The sequence below is a fragment of the Lissotriton vulgaris genome, chromosome 5, assembly GCF_964263255.1.
Source record: "Lissotriton vulgaris chromosome 5, aLisVul1.2, whole genome shotgun sequence".
Lineage (NCBI taxonomy): Eukaryota > Metazoa > Chordata > Amphibia > Caudata > Salamandridae > Lissotriton > Lissotriton vulgaris.
This window is the reverse complement of record NC_141693.1, coordinates 1065320851-1065337575: the sequence shown is the minus strand read 5'-3', so window position 1 is coordinate 1065337575 and position 16725 is coordinate 1065320851. Positions and strand designations below refer to the sequence as shown.

The window sequence follows — 16725 nt, the reverse complement described above, 5'->3', positions numbered from 1 at the left end:
AAAGAAATAGTAAGACATCGTCGGCATATGCTGCCATCTTAATGTCAGATTTGTGGAAGTTGAAACCATGAATATTATCATTCTGACAAATTCTCAGAAGGAAAGGTTCCAAAGCAAGATTAAACAAAAAATGTGAAAGTGGGCATCCCTGTCTGACCCCTCTATTTAGGGAAAAGTAAGAAGATAAGCCACCATTTTCCGAAATTGCTGCTCTAGGACGAGAATATAGGAATGAAATCAGGAGGACATTTTTGGACCAAAACCAAACCACTTCAGAGTATTAAATAAATATGGCCACTCAACCCGATCAAAAGCTTTCTCCGCATCCAAAGCTATGGCTGCGAGGGAATGAGAATAATGTGAGGTCTTAGAGAGAATATCAAAAAATAGCCTAGTATTATCCGACAGCAGTCTACCTTTAACAAAGCCGGATTGTCCTTTCCCTAAAAGCTTGGGTAGGAATGATTCTAAACGCAATGCTAATGCCTTTGAAAACATTTTAAAATCGATATTTACTAAAGAAATAGGGCGGTAATTTTTACAATGCTGCGGATCTTTACCTGGTTTCAGGATAATGCAAATAAGGGCATCAGAGAAAGAGACAGAAGGGGAGCCAGTTTGAACAAAAGTAGAGAGAAGAGTATGTAATTTGGGAATAAGTAATTTTGAGAAACAGGAAAAGAATTCAACAGTAAAGCCGTCAGGGCCCGGAGCTTTCCTATGTTTGAGAGAGTTAAGGGCCTGATAGAGATCTTTTTGTGTAAGGTTGGATTCTAAAGAGGAAAGGTCCGGTGGAGTGTCGAAAGGAGAAGAGATTTTGGACAAAAAATGGTAAATGGACTGTTCAGATGAAGATGATTCGGAAGAATATAATGATTCATAAAAATGCAAGAATTCCTGTAGGATATCTTCATTCTTGTGTTTCAGTAGCCCGTCACAACCATAAACAGATTCAATGTTGACTTTATTTTGTTTTACCTTTAGATAATTAACCAACAATTTCCCAGCCTTATTCTTCCCGCCATAGAACTTGGCGCTAGATTTTAGGAGAAAATGGGAGGCGTTCTATGTGGAATCCTTATTAAATTGAAGTTTGGAAGCAATGAGGTCGTTTAAACAATCTTTTGATTTGGAAGTGTAATATAAGTGTTCTAATTGTTTAATTTTAGAAAGAAGGTCATTAGTGGCTTGTTGGGCTTTTTTCCGTTTGCGAGAAACATAGCTAATGATGAAGTCTCTGGCTGATGCTTTGAAAGCGTCCCAAACTACAGGGAATTGAATTTCATCCGTATGATTAAACAAAAAATATTTGTGGAAAAAGGATGTAAATGAAGAAACAAATCGTGCATCGAGAAGGAGAGCATTATTAAAACGCCATTTTCTAATGAAAGTAGGCTTTTGTAATACATCCAAAATAATGGAGACCGGGGCGTGATCAAAAATTAAGATGGAGCCAATATCAGAAGAAATAAGGGACTGGGTAAGGTGATGTGAAATAATAAAATAATCTAAACGGGATTGAATTTGATGAGGGGTGAAAAGAAAGAGTATTCTCGCAAAGTGGAATTGCAGAGTCTCCATGCATCAGTAAGTTTGTATTGTGCAATGAGTTGTGTGAAAGATTTGTGTGACTTATTAGGAATGTATGCACTAGCTGAATGTCTATCCAAAAAAGGGTCAAAAACTTCATTGCAATCACCCACAAGAATAAAATTGTCAACGTAATGTTGAGTGATGAGCGGTGCTAAAGAGTTCCAGAAAGAGGCATCACCACTTGTTGGAGAATGAACATTTAAAATGGAAATGGGGACATTATCTAGATTGAAATTAACTAACACCCATCTCCCTGAAGTATCAGCAAAATGCGTTATTGACTGGATTGGAAGAGATTTTCGAAACAGAATCAAGACTCCGTTACGTTTACTATCACCTGGGGAAAAATATACTTCACCTACCCAACCCCTCTTCAGTTTAGCAGATTCATCAGCTGATAGAGGGCGGTGAGCTTTTACCTGGACAGGACGAGTAAGTTCAGGTCAGATGACCAGCTGTTTGTCGGATTTGCTGGCTGCAGGAAGGGGAAGGCTGTGCACAAACGCACGCTATCAAGATGGATAATTTTATGCATCAAGATCTGCTACTCCCTGGCGGGTAAGGAACCTCCAGAGGGTATAAGGGCTCATTTCACTAGAGCTAAGTCTGCAACATCTGCTTTGGCTAGAGGTGTGCCTTTAGAGGATATTTGCAGAGCTGCAACTTGGGCCTCCCTCCACACTTTCGCAGAGCATTACTGCTTGGATTCCGAAGTGAGGGGGGACGGCCGCTTTGCACGCTCTGTTCTCCAAGATTTCTTGGAATAGCGGAGTGGACACCCTCCTCTGGGAGTGGGGACTGCTGTGGGAATCTATTCACAAGGTGAGAAATCCACTGGCAGATGTATCTACCAGAAGAACAAGTTACTTACCTTCGGTAACGCTTTTTCTGGTAGATACAATATCTGCCTGTGGATTCCTCACTGACCCACCCGCCTCCCCGTTGTCCACTCTTCTATACCAGAGTAATTGTAATGTATTGTATATATATATGCATGAACCTGTACTTGAGACATTGGACTACAAGACCCAGCACTCAGTGCGTGCACTCGAGAAGCCAATTGGATGGTGTTAATCAATCGACTGCTGGGGCGTGTCTTAAGTGGCACAAACACCTTGTCGTGCCTCTGATGAGAGCGAAAGCTCAGAAACGCGTCAGGCTACTACTTCCGACATGTGAACTGTAAAGGAGATGGACTATGGCGCTATCCTTTACCCGAATAAATGCCTTTGGCCACATGCTGCTGGGTGCGACCTTACCTGTGGGTACTCGGAGCAAGATGTTACACGCGGCAGCCCAGCCGCGAAGGACCGCACTACCCCGCGAACACAGGGGGCCACAGGGCTCGGAATCCTGCCGAGCTCTCATGGTGGAACAGCGTGTGAGGGATCAATGGATGGCACATAGTCCGAGGCCCATTGGAGGGCTTCAAATGCAACAGTTGAATTAATGTGCATGAACCTGTACTTGAGACATTGGACTACAAGACCCAGCACTCAGTGCGTGCACTCGAGAAGCCAATTGGATGGTGTTAATCAATCGACTGCTGGGGCGTGTCTTAAGTGGCACAAACACCTTGTCGTGCCTCTGATGAGAGCGAAAGCTCAGAAACGCGTCAGGCTACTACTTCCGACATGTGAACTGTAAAGGAGATGGACTATGGCGCTATCCTTTACCCGAATAAATGCCTTTGGCCACATGCTGCTGGGTGCGACCTTACCTGTGGGTACTCGGAGCAAGATGTTACACGCGGCAGCCCAGCCGCGAAGGACCGCACTACCCCGCGAACACAGGGGGCCACAGGGCTCGGAATCCTGCCGAGCTCTCATGGTGGAACAGCGTGTGAGGGATCAATGGATGGCACATAGTCCGAGGCCCATTGGAGGGCTTCAAATGCAACAGTTGAATTAATGTGCATGAACCTGTACTTGAGACATTGGACTACAAGACCCAGCACTCAGTGCGTGCACTCGAGAAGCCAATTGGATGGTGTTAATCAATCGACTGCTGGGGCGTGTCTTAAGTGGCACAAACACCTTGTCGTGCCTCTGATGAGAGCGAAAGCTCAGAAACGCGTCAGGCTACTACTTCCGACATGTGAACTGTAAAGGAGATGGACTATGGCGCTATCCTTTACCCGAATAAATGCCTTTGGCCACATGCTGCTGGGTGCGACCTTACCTGTGGGTACTCGGAGCAAGATGTTACACGCGGCAGCCCAGCCGCGAAGGACCGCACTACCCCGCGAACACAGGGGGCCACAGGGCTCGGAATCCTGCCGAGCTCTCATGGTGGAACAGCGTGTGAGGGATCAATGGATGGCACATAGTCCGAGGCCCATTGGAGGGCTTCAAATGCAACAGTTGAATTAATGTGCATGAACCTGTACTTGAGACATTGGACTACAAGACCCAGCACTCAGTGCGTGCACTCGAGAAGCCAATTGGATGGTGTTAATCAATCGACTGCTGGGGCGTGTCTTAAGTGGCACAAACACCTTGTCGTGCCTCTGATGAGAGCGAAAGCTCAGAAACGCGTCAGGCTACTACTTCCGACATGTGAACTGTAAAGGAGATGGACTATGGCGCTATCCTTTACCCGAATAAATGCCTTTGGCCACATGCTGCTGGGTGCGACCTTACCTGTGGGTACTCGGAGCAAGATGTTACACGCGGCAGCCCAGCCGCGAAGGACCGCACTACCCCGCGAACACAGGGGGCCACAGGGCTCGGAATCCTGCCGAGCTCTCATGGTGGAACAGCGTGTGAGGGATCAATGGATGGCACATAGTCCGAGGCCCATTGGAGGGCTTCAAATGCAACAGTTGAATTAATGTGCATGAACCTGTACTTGAGACATTGGACTACAAGACCCAGCACTCAGTGCGTGCACTCGAGAAGCCAATTGGATGGTGTTAATCAATCGACTGCTGGGGCGTGTCTTAAGTGGCACAAACACCTTGTCGTGCCTCTGATGAGAGCGAAAGCTCAGAAACGCGTCAGGCTACTACTTCCGACATGTGAACTGTAAAGGAGATGGACTATGGCGCTATCCTTTACCCGAATAAATGCCTTTGGCCACATGCTGCTGGGTGCGACCTTACCTGTGGGTACTCGGAGCAAGATGTTACACGCGGCAGCCCAGCCGCGAAGGACCGCACTACCCCGCGAACACAGGGGGCCACAGGGCTCGGAATCCTGCCGAGCTCTCATGGTGGAACAGCGTGTGAGGGATCAATGGATGGCACATAGTCCGAGGCCCATTGGAGGGCTTCAAATGCAACAGTTGAATTAATGTGCATGAACCTGTACTTGAGACATTGGACTACAAGACCCAGCACTCAGTGCGTGCACTCGAGAAGCCAATTGGATGGTGTTAATCAATCGACTGCTGGGGCGTGTCTTAAGTGGCACAAACACCTTGTCGTGCCTCTGATGAGAGCGAAAGCTCAGAAACGCGTCAGGCTACTACTTCCGACATGTGAACTGTAAAGGAGATGGACTATGGCGCTATCCTTTACCCGAATAAATGCCTTTGGCCACATGCTGCTGGGTGCGACCTTACCTGTGGGTACTCGGAGCAAGATGTTACACGCGGCAGCCCAGCCGCGAAGGACCGCACTACCCCGCGAACACAGGGGGCCACAGGGCTCGGAATCCTGCCGAGCTCTCATGGTGGAACAGCGTGTGAGGGATCAATGGATGGCACATAGTCCGAGGCCCATTGGAGGGCTTCAAATGCAACAGTTGAATTAATGTGCATGAACCTGTACTTGAGACATTGGACTACAAGACCCAGCACTCAGTGCGTGCACTCGAGAAGCCAATTGGATGGTGTTAATCAATCGACTGCTGGGGCGTGTCTTAAGTGGCACAAACACCTTGTCGTGCCTCTGATGAGAGCGAAAGCTCAGAAACGCGTCAGGCTACTACTTCCGACATGTGAACTGTAAAGGAGATGGACTATGGCGCTATCCTTTACCCGAATAAATGCCTTTGGCCACATGCTGCTGGGTGCGACCTTACCTGTGGGTACTCGGAGCAAGATGTTACACGCGGCAGCCCAGCCGCGAAGGACCGCACTACCCCGCGAACACAGGGGGCCACAGGGCTCGGAATCCTGCCGAGCTCTCATGGTGGAACAGCGTGTGAGGGATCAATGGATGGCACATAGTCCGAGGCCCATTGGAGGGCTTCAAATGCAACAGTTGAATTAATGTGCATGAACCTGTACTTGAGACATTGGACTACAAGACCCAGCACTCAGTGCGTGCACTCGAGAAGCCAATTGGATGGTGTTAATCAATCGACTGCTGGGGCGTGTCTTAAGTGGCACAAACACCTTGTCGTGCCTCTGATGAGAGCGAAAGCTCAGAAACGCGTCAGGCTACTACTTCCGACATGTGAACTGTAAAGGAGATGGACTATGGCGCTATCCTTTACCCGAATAAATGCCTTTGGCCACATGCTGCTGGGTGCGACCTTACCTGTGGGTACTCGGAGCAAGATGTTACACGCGGCAGCCCAGCCGCGAAGGACCGCACTACCCCGCGAACACAGGGGGCCACAGGGCTCGGAATCCTGCCGAGCTCTCATGGTGGAACAGCGTGTGAGGGATCAATGGATGGCACATAGTCCGAGGCCCATTGGAGGGCTTCAAATGCAACAGTTGAATTAATGTGCATGAACCTGTACTTGAGACATTGGACTACAAGACCCAGCACTCAGTGCGTGCACTCGAGAAGCCAATTGGATGGTGTTAATCAATCGACTGCTGGGGCGTGTCTTAAGTGGCACAAACACCTTGTCGTGCCTCTGATGAGAGCGAAAGCTCAGAAACGCGTCAGGCTACTACTTCCGACATGTGAACTGTAAAGGAGATGGACTATGGCGCTATCCTTTACCCGAATAAATGCCTTTGGCCACATGCTGCTGGGTGCGACCTTACCTGTGGGTACTCGGAGCAAGATATATATATATATATATATATATATATATATATATATATATATATATATATATATATATATATGCAGCTCAAGGTTTCCACCAGATTTGCCCAAGAAACCACGCACTCCGGGGGTAGTTCTCCGATGTTGTTTATTTCAAAATTCGCAACAGACGCGTTTCGGCGCTCCGCCTTCCTCAATGTTACAAACATTGATGGTTGGCGCCATGTTTTTAATAGCGTTCTCGTGTGATTAAGTGGTAAAAACAAACAAGGGGCTAGATCATACGCCATATTGGATGTTGTTCACAGTGCACATCAGGTATTGTTTCAGTACATTAATGATACCATGGTAACTTTTCTTTTTGATTTCGCCACTATTCAGGCTCAATTAATCGCAAGCACAATATAATCAAACTTATTTCGCGCAAAGATTGAAATTATCAATCGCGCGCACATTACCACAATAACGTTTCTACGCCGTGTATCGGCTAAATTATTTCGGCATAATCAGGGTTTGTACAATTAAACATGTATTTCAACGCGGCTAATTTTATCTCCGAGATTTACGGACCAAAGCCACCAACATCTTTTCTAATGACAATTATTGCGCCATCTTAAAACTGAACCCAATCTTAGAATGAGCCGTTTAGCCATGTACTGGCGTAACCATTGTACTTTAACAGTACCAATGATGTTTCAAAATAATCAACGTTATTGTGGTAATGTGCGCGTGATTGATAATTTCAATCTTTGCGCAAAATAAGTTTGATTATATTGTGCTTGCGATTAATTGAGCCTGAATGTTGCTGACGCAAGGGGGATATTCACAAGGTAAGGAATCCACAGGCAGATATTGTATCTACCAGAAAAAGCGTTACCGAAGGTAAGTAACTTGTTCTTCTCTGCCATGTAGATTTCAAAAGGAACAAGCATTTGCAATGCAATAGGTCTCACATTACTAAGTGTTTGAGTTATTGGCATTGCATTATTATTAGCAAAGCTAATAGCTCAAGCTTTTACTAATGCAAGGCCTATTGCATTACAAATGCTTGTTAGAATGTTTTTTTAAAATAAAGAAACAGAGGAAGGGGCTCACACGGCCCCCCTCCTGTGCCGATTTTGGTCCCGGGCCTGGCCTTTCAATTTTTTTATATTCGGCCCGGCCTTTTTTTAAAATGTTTATTAAAAATGAAAAAACGGGAGGGGGGCCGTGCATCCCCCACCTCCCAGGGCATTTTCGCGCCCGTGTTCATTTAAAAAAAAATTCTTTCTGCAGGAGTCTACTTTCCAGCATGATTCCAGCTGAATATTTTTTACAAAAAAGGCTTTTTTGCCCTTGGTGGTCCCTGTGGGACCCCACCAAGATTCCTAGGGGGTTAGGAGAAGAGAAATGTTAGAACCTGACAATTCCATTTGCAAACAATTGGCTAATAAGTTGTGAACAATGTTGGGGCAGCTAACATTTTCAACAATTCAATCATCCGCCAGAGACTTATCCAAGGGCTCAACCCAACCCACCCTCCGGACCATCAAAACACTACAGCAAGCTGCAAGGTCAGGGTGTGGGGGCCCCCTTCCCTGGGCCTTGTAGCCATTACTCTCTCTTTCTTTTCCTTTTCTTTATTTGTTCCCCTGTGAAATTAATCCAAAAAAGAAAAACTTGTAAGCTGGAAAGGTCATCTTTTTTGTGACCTTTTTCACTTCCAAAGTGCAGCCTTGGGATGGAAGAAATAAAAGGTTCAAAATGTAAAAAAATAACTAAAGCAAGACAGAGTGGGTAGAAAAGGCGCCAGATTGATTTTATTCACACCCAAAACACATTAGTGCCACTCCACAGAGTTTACCAGTGAAGCGCTACTTTTCTTTTCTTGTCTTTCTCTGAGTACTGCAATACTTGCTCGATGGGCCGACTGGAAAATAAAATGCATACCGCTGCTCTGTATTTCACGAATGTCGTATTTTTAAACCACATTGTTTTCGTTTTGTAAGGATACTAGCAGCCCGCCCCAGCGTTGCCTGGGGCAGAAGGGGGCTGGGGGCTGCATTTTTAGGCAGGGGCCAGAAGGTGGCTGGGGCAGCATGTTGTCGAGCGGTGCACCCGCCGACTCCCTCCCGCCCCCCCCGCCTCCAGCCTCCTATTCCCCCGCGCCTCCAGCCTCCCGCCCCCCCCGCCTCCAGTCTCCCGCCCCCCCCAGCCTCCCGAGTACCGCCCGACTCCCTCCCGCCCCCGCCTATTTTCTTTTCTTACCTGACCCGCTGCTCCTCCTCTTCATGTCGCCACCACTGCACCGCCGCCTCTTCATGTCGTCGCCGCCGCTACTCACTGCACCACTGCACCACCGCTCCTCCATGACGACGCTGCTCCTCCTTCGTCATGACGCACGTCGCGTCGCGGCCAGCGCTAGGCCCCGGCCGGCGCTACTTTCAGGGGACTACTTTGTTTTGTAAATTAATATTTTTATTTTGCTTTTTTTCTTTAATTTATAAAGCCTATGTCCTACACACCCTGACATTTTCAAAGATGTATCGGGTGTGTAGATTGGCGCTGTGGTTCCCGAGATTACCTTGCCAAAAGGTGCAAGTTCTCTCTTTATAATAGTAGTATAGATAAGCAATGGGCATTGAAGCAGGTCAGTTCCGGCTCTGTAGTCATGGCCTTAACTTTTCATGCAAAAGCACTCATTGATTTCTGAATAATAAGTGCAAAAGCGTTAAGGTAACCATGTTGTTCCTGCTTACATTTCACATGCTTTAATTAATCTTACATTCTTATGAGTTTTTGCTTCTTCCAGAATGTTGTCATTTTTTTTTAGCCAGCATATTGCTCTTGTCTAGTGCATAATTTGGATTGAGTCGCCTACATGGAGAAAATGGCCTCCCCATAGGTGCCTGGCTGGTCGGCGTCCTGATAAATCACAACGCTGCCATTGCAGCATTGTGATTAGCTATGGGGAGGGGAGGGAGGCTGCCTGCTTCCTGTTCCCCCTCCTCCTGAACTCCTGCGAGACCCTCCACCCGCGAGTCATGCTGGCTGCGACTGGAAGTTACATGCAAATTAGAGGGGCCTCACATCTTCCCTTTCGCCCAAGGCCCCAGGAGTTCTAGGACCGGCCCTGATGGTTCTTATAGCTATAGGTACTAATTCCAGTGTTTCCAAGGGAGACCCAGGTGCACGGGGGACGAAGGGACGGTGGGGATGAAAGTGACAGGCAGCGTTCCGCCAGCTTAATTTCCTTGCTGATTGCACACACGTCTCTCTATAAGAAGTCATCCAGGTTAGAGCCAGGTGGGGTTTAGGACCAGTCTCCAATACCTTCCGTTTCCCCATCATGAATCAGCCGAGGATATAGGCCTCTGTATTGCCACATAAATAAAAATAGTTATTGACAGTACCTGAAAGAGACAAGCAATAATAGGGGTGGCCCTGCCCAGCTCAGCCTCTTCGGGCGATGGACAAAGACGGGCACGTTGTTGGCCCGTGTGTGTCATGCACATGTCATGCGCACCCTGGGTCCAGGCGTGCTTTTTATCATGAGGTTCTGAGGGCCAAGATAATGGCAAGTTTCTCAAAGCAGCAAGTGATCCTGGGGTTTGAAGTCCCCCTCCAGCGACAAACACAGCAATCTCCCATTCACCTTTGGTACTGAGCTCATGTCAACCACATAAGTACTAGGAGAATCCTGATAAATACAGTCCTCATTTCCTTAGATTTAATACTCAAATAATTAATCGAAGATTATTTGCAATTTCATAGAACTGCCGAGTGTATAAAACACCCTACAGTATTGCACAGCAAATATTGAATTCAACTTTATTTTTTAAGTTATATAATAATGTGGCAGACATTTTCCTTGTTCAATAATTTTTGGACTAAATTCATGTTTGTTGTTTAGTTGTCTTGACAGGAAGAGAACCTCAGATCATAGGGTGAGCTAGACACAGGACATGAGGATATTAAGTGCTATACTCTAGGTCTTTAAAGTCCAGGTAGTGTTTTGCCATACATATTTCCACTATTCCAATTTAGGAATGTGACTATACCTACTGGAACAAAATGGTGGCATGTTTTGTCGCCTCTTTGTGCATATTTCGTTTAAGTGGTCAATTTCCCTGAGATGCTGTGAACACTTTACAACCAGACACCTCAGATTAAGTTCCATTTGATCAAATACACTGAGGAAAAAGTAAAAAAAAAAAAATATATATATATATATCGCAGAATTCTTTTTAAGGACGCATGCCATTCATATATTTATGTATATTACTTAGTGCAGGAATACCTTGTTGAGGTCGATGTACGCTCGTCATAAGTCAGTTTTCAATCATTCATTCTATCGTTTCATTCATTATATTTCTTCAAGATGGTGCATACTCTTATTAGTAATAATTGTGTTGTCATTTAGGTAATGAAACAAGAAAGAAAGAAGTTTTCAGGCTTGAAGAAAGAATTGAAAAACCAGATAAAAGAGCTACGAAATAAAGTGAGTACTGAAGATGTAATGTTTTGTCTTTGATATGAATGGGACATCTGTGGGACCAATGATGAATGGGTGGTGGAGTAGGTTCTATGATGCAGCATATTATGAGTATTCGCAGTCCGGTCTCCCTTTTTTGCTCCCATCTTCACCACCCCTACATCCAACAAGCCTTTCAACCCTTTGACCCCCATTTTGCATAGATTTGGATGGACAAGGAACCTGTGTATCATTAATTTTTAGATTATTTGCTATTTATTTATTGGCACACATTTTTCTGGATGCTCTGATCCTTCAGAATGTCACTGGGCTACAATGTTTGTTAAATCCCATTCTTTTCATAACTCCCTCTCAAAATACAAGTATATCTGGTTCCTTGAGTGTTGACAGCTGTTGAGCTGCTGTCCACTATGCCCTTGCGTGAGTTCCGGTCCAGGGAAGACATGGCTTGGTACTTCGGGCTGGACTGTTCCCATGAGGCACAGGGTCAGACTGATTTGCATATGGCCATGTCTGAACTGGGGTGGCTGAGTGAGCTAAAGAATGGTGATGGATTAAACTCAGATCAGTTGACTGGGGGTGAGTGTTTGATTTGCTCAAACGCTCCGTCCATCATCCCCTTTTGTATCGCTTTGTTCGCCCTAAGTTGGCAGGGTATGCTCAGACGTGCGTCCCTTGCTCACTTGGCCACTGGATTCAAGATAGCCTGGCTGATGCGGATTATGAATCCGAAACCGGTCCCAGGATGCTTGTTTCCGGTCCAGGGATGACATGGGTTGGTAGTTTGGGCTGGACTGTTCCCATGAGGCACAGGGTCAGACTGATTTGCATATGGCCATGTCTGAACTGGGGTGGCTGAGTGAGCTAAAGAATGGTGATGGATTAAACCCAGATCAGTGGACTGGGGGTGAGTGTTTGATTTGCTCAAACGCTCCGTCCATCATCCCCTTTTGTATCGCTTTCCCTACCACCCCACTGGATAGGGAATCCAAGAGGCTGGATGCTTTAGACAAGGAAATGTTTTCTTCCACCAGCCAGGCACTGCGGTCCGGGGACACTGCATGCCTTTTGGGCCATTACTGTCATCCACTATGGGATTCATTTGCACATGTGCTGCCCATGATTCTGGAGGAGGCCCCGGTGTCAGGACTGAGCAAGCCTATCCTCAACTGAGCCTTTTTCCTCCTAATTCCTGTGTGGGGCAGAGTGTATTGTTCAGGAAGTCACCTCTAAACTGGAGCCAAATGGTAGCCAGGCCGTTCCAGTCGATGAATTAGTTGATACTGTTCTGCCGTTTAACGGCAGAATTATAAGATGGTGGCCGCATATGAGAGTAAGGTTAGCTTTCTAATGTTTCTAACTGTTTAGAACAGTGTTACGGTTTTGTGCTCGCGCACTTGATGTGCGGCGCACTTCAACCGTCGTCTTGAGGGAGAAGCAGCGTCTATCCTGTGAAGCGGTCCTGACAGGAAAAAATACTCAGCAAGGATACTTATCGATTGCTTCCCAGTTTGTGTCCTGTTCTCAGTCAGGAATCCAGAAGGTCTGTAAAGCCACTATTTTCCCTGAGAGTCTTCGCTGGAGTATTCAGGTATTTTTTCATTGGACTTGAGAGTTTCTTCGTTCCTGGGAATTCTCATGGCCCGTTCCCAGTCACCATATTGCCGAACTCGTAGCTCACTGGCAAAAATTATTTGACTGAGGCTTATTGTTTAAAGACTTCTCAACCGGACTTGGAGCGCATCTTGTTCACCTCAACTACTGAGCTCTCCCGCCTTGTGAAAAGAGACATTTCAGTTGGAGTTGTGGCGCTCTGTAATTTTTCTACCTTCTGCAGCATCATCAGTTATGCTAAGAGACTAATCAATTGACTACTAATAGCCCGCAACATAGTCTCCCACTCACTGCTGCGTACTAATTCTTTTCCTCAACTAGTAGAGCGTGACTCACCATAACATTCAAGTAGCTATAAATATATATATTTGTACTTACCACCTCTATACTTGCTCATAGTCTACGAAGTCCGCCGCGTTTGTAAGACAAAAGGACAAGTTGAAAACGGTTAAATTACAAGCATCATATTTACAAAAGCATGAATCTTCAGGACAGTATTTCTAAACACATGTAGAGAGAAGCTAATCCACTGAGTATTTCAGGTATAGAATATATTGTGAGCTTAAAGATTGTTAAGGTAGTTTAATGTGGAAGAATTGGGGTTTGGAATAATATTGTGCTTTGTGGTTTCAGATTCAGGAAGGTCCAGTCCTGGGATATTCCACTAGAAGAAGCACTGCAGTGGCAGACTCTTTTTGCTTCCCATTCGCCTTTCCCCCTAAGTACTGTGGGCAGACTAACATCTAGCTTACAGTGGTGTTGGGGAATTGAGAAATATACATCAGCAGCAGAGAAGTTCAGCAGTTCAGCTCCTGTGGAAGATCAAGCTCTGGTACCTGCTTCGGACACCGAGTCCTACTTTCCCAAGCTATGGCAGACAGGAGAGTGGAAGCTAAGTTCACAATAAGACACGACTGACTCATTTAGCAGAATGGTTTGTTCATCGGTGGCCTTGCAGCACCATGCCTGGCTGAGAAAAACCGGCTTTTTAGGAGATGTCCAAGCTTTGCTTATGGACATGCTCTTTGATGGCTTCCGTCTCTTCAGGGACAATGCATACTCATTGCTGAAGCACTTCAAGGACCGGAGGGCTACTGCCAGGTCCTTTGGCCTTTCCTTGACCCCCGAACAACCCTAGTCCACCTTCCACTCCTTTCATGGCTACAGAAGGAGCTGCCTGCTGCATACTCATCTGCCCAGTTACTTTGGCCCCAAGCTTCCCAGCCTCTGTATGGCAGAGGACATGATGCCCACAGATCCGTAAGTCAGACGGCCAGAGGTCTGCCCAGTCTACCGCACCCCAGCAGCCACCAAGCCCCTTTAATTTGCCCTCCGACCATCACAGGCAATCAGTGGGTGGCAGGATACGCCATCCCCTGCACCACTGTAGGTCAATTTTATCAGACCCCTGGGTTCTCCATATTTTCCGAAAGGGCTACTAGCTTCCCTTCGTGTCTACCCTTCCACCCATGCCACCCACTCACGACAAGCTGATGGAGGATCATGTTGCCTTACTCCGCCAGCAAGTGACTGCCATAGAGAAGATGCAGACATTAGAAGTATATTATAGATTGTTTTCCCACTACTTTCTGGTGCCCTTCTTTTTGGTGCCCTATAATAGTCCTGCACCCTCTCAATTTCTTCCTTAAAACTGGGAAATTCAAAATGTTCTTGCTCACTCGAGTTCGGTCTGCTCTCAACCCGGGAGACTGAGTCCATCACCTTCCTCCACATCTGTCTAAGGAAGAAGAGGGACTCCATTGACTGGACCCAAAAATACTGTTGTCATTCTACCTTGACCTCATGAAAGAGTTCCAGGTGGATGATCAACTCTTTGTGTGGTATATCAGAGCCAAGAAAAGAAAGACAGTGCAGAATGGACTATCTTTGGTGAGGCATGCTCTCCATTAAAATCTGCTACTCAATGGCCAATAAGCAACCCCCAGAAGTTGTGGCTGCTCATTCCACCAGAGCTAATGCTGCGACCACTGCGTTAGCATGCAGAGTTCTAGTCCTGAACATCTGCCAGAGACCAACATGGGCTTCCCTGCCCACGTTCACCAAGCACTACTGCCTGCTCAGTCAGGTCTGTAGGGATGGGTACTTTGCCCATTTTATTCTGCAGGACCTTTTTGTGTGAAATTGTTTTGCAGATGCACATCCGGGGAAATATTTCTTGGGTATCTATTCTAAGGTAAGGAATCTGTGGCTAGAAGTCTCTAACAGGTAAGCAAGTTACTTACTTTCAGTAACGCCTTATCTGGTTGACACTCTTATCTGGCCACAGATGCATTACCGACCCACCCATCCTCCCCACTGTGCGAACAGATTTCTAGGGTCAAGGCTGTTTCCTTCAAGAAAGTTGCAAAAACAAACCGATGTCAGTGCGCTGAGGAGGTTGTGCCTATATAGGCACCGTGCACATCACTTCCAGCGAAGGACGATACCGACGACACCATGCAGAGCTGAAAGATGCCAACTACCAGCATGCAGGAGTACTGTTCATAAAAACATTTCAAGATCCAGTCTGATGCCTGGAGATAATTCTAAGGTGAGAAATCTGCGGTTAGATAGAGTCTCTACCTATGTGAAAAAGTTACTTACCTTCGGTAATGCTTTATGTAAGCATTACCGAAGATAAGTAACTTTTTCGTGAAGGTGTCACTGTTGGGAAATGGTGGGATGTGTTGGCACAAGGAAGGTGATCGTGATGAGGTGGGGTCAGACAGCGATGGTGCTTCTCTTTCTGTCTGGCCTGTGGCTGCCAGGGTGCGAGAGAGACTAGAAAATAGTCAATCCTAGCATTGGTCTGGTAGAAGGCCGAGAAAGATGTGTAGCCCTTTAGGGAGGGGCATGCATGGTTCCCGCGTCCCTTAACCACTGCTGCCCCGTGTCTGAGAGCAGTCCGAACTGGTCTTCTCTATTCGCTGACCTATCCTGCGTGTCATTGTAGACTAAGGTCAAGTTGCCCACTACCATTATCACCACTATCACCATATCGTGGTCTTGCCTTGTAACAACTAGACCTACAGGATGGTAAAATCACAGTTAGGATCACGTAAAAAGGGAGATCAGCAGCAGGTGTTTTGCAGGGGCATTAAGACCACTAACATTACGGCTCACTACTTTTATCATTTGCAAAATGGTGGGGGCGTTCTGCTTGTAGGGGGGTCTTGAGAGCCTCAGACAGGCATGCGTGGTAGTAGTGTGCTTCCGCATGAATATGTGATGGGTTGCTAGGGATGGGTACTTGAGACAGAGAGGGGTGGAACAGGGAGCCAATATTTAACAGGTGCTGCACCCTTGGCTCCGAATAGAACGTGTTTTACAAGGGGAGTGCAGTTCCTAGAGGGGGGATGGAAGAGGAAGGGGAAAAGACAAATCTCTTGTCATGTCGCTCTCATACACCCCGAGAGGTGTCATGCTTCATCAGTGGGCCTTGCTCCTTGTCGGACCGGCGCTGCAATGCTCGACGGGCTCACCGTTTCCGGGGCTCTTTGTCGGAGATCTTTTTAGAAGAAGCCGTTGGGTGCGTGTGGGGGCAGTGTGAATATGTTCTGTACTAATCCCATGAAATATGCATGGAAAATGAGATTGTGTGCGCCAATATTGCAAGTACATTTATTAATAGAATGAAGAAATCTATGTGTAACATCATGGGCCATTATGGGATTTGCAAAGTTAAAAAACAAACAAACAAAAAAACGCCAGGATATGGCTATACTTAGAAATCACACAATGCTACATTAAAAGAAGCTATTTTCTTAAATGAATTATGCAGACAAAGATGCTAAAAATGAACTTTTTTTAAAAAACGTGAACATATGAGGTACCTATTACCTAGAAAATTGGGGTCGTGAGAGAAATACAGTGAGGCAATGCATCTGTTCAAGGTAGTGTTCCAAGAGACTCCCTTCAAGAGAGCACTTGAAGTGCAGCCCTACTATGATATACTGTTGAAACACACATCGTACTAGATATTTTCTATTTGAGATTGATCTTCCATCACTATTCAGGGCATAAGGCTGCTCTGCCAAGTACCACTGTAAAGTGACCCTCGTAGCAGCCATTTCTCCCAGAATAACATATTTTA

The 16725-nt window shown here is 46.3% G+C and overlaps 1 protein-coding gene across 2 annotated transcripts in view; it reads left to right on the top strand.

Annotated features, from left to right (window-relative positions):
• CFAP43 (cilia and flagella associated protein 43) overlaps positions 1-16725 on the top strand; it is a 922989-nt gene that overhangs the window by 426265 nt on the left and 479999 nt on the right. For both annotated transcript variants that reach the window (XM_086922745.1, XM_086922746.1), the window contains one exon: positions 10947-11024. In XM_086922745.1, the coding sequence (XP_086778871.1) occupies positions 10947-11024 (78 nt within the window). The remainder of the gene's footprint in view (positions 1-10946; positions 11025-16725) is intronic.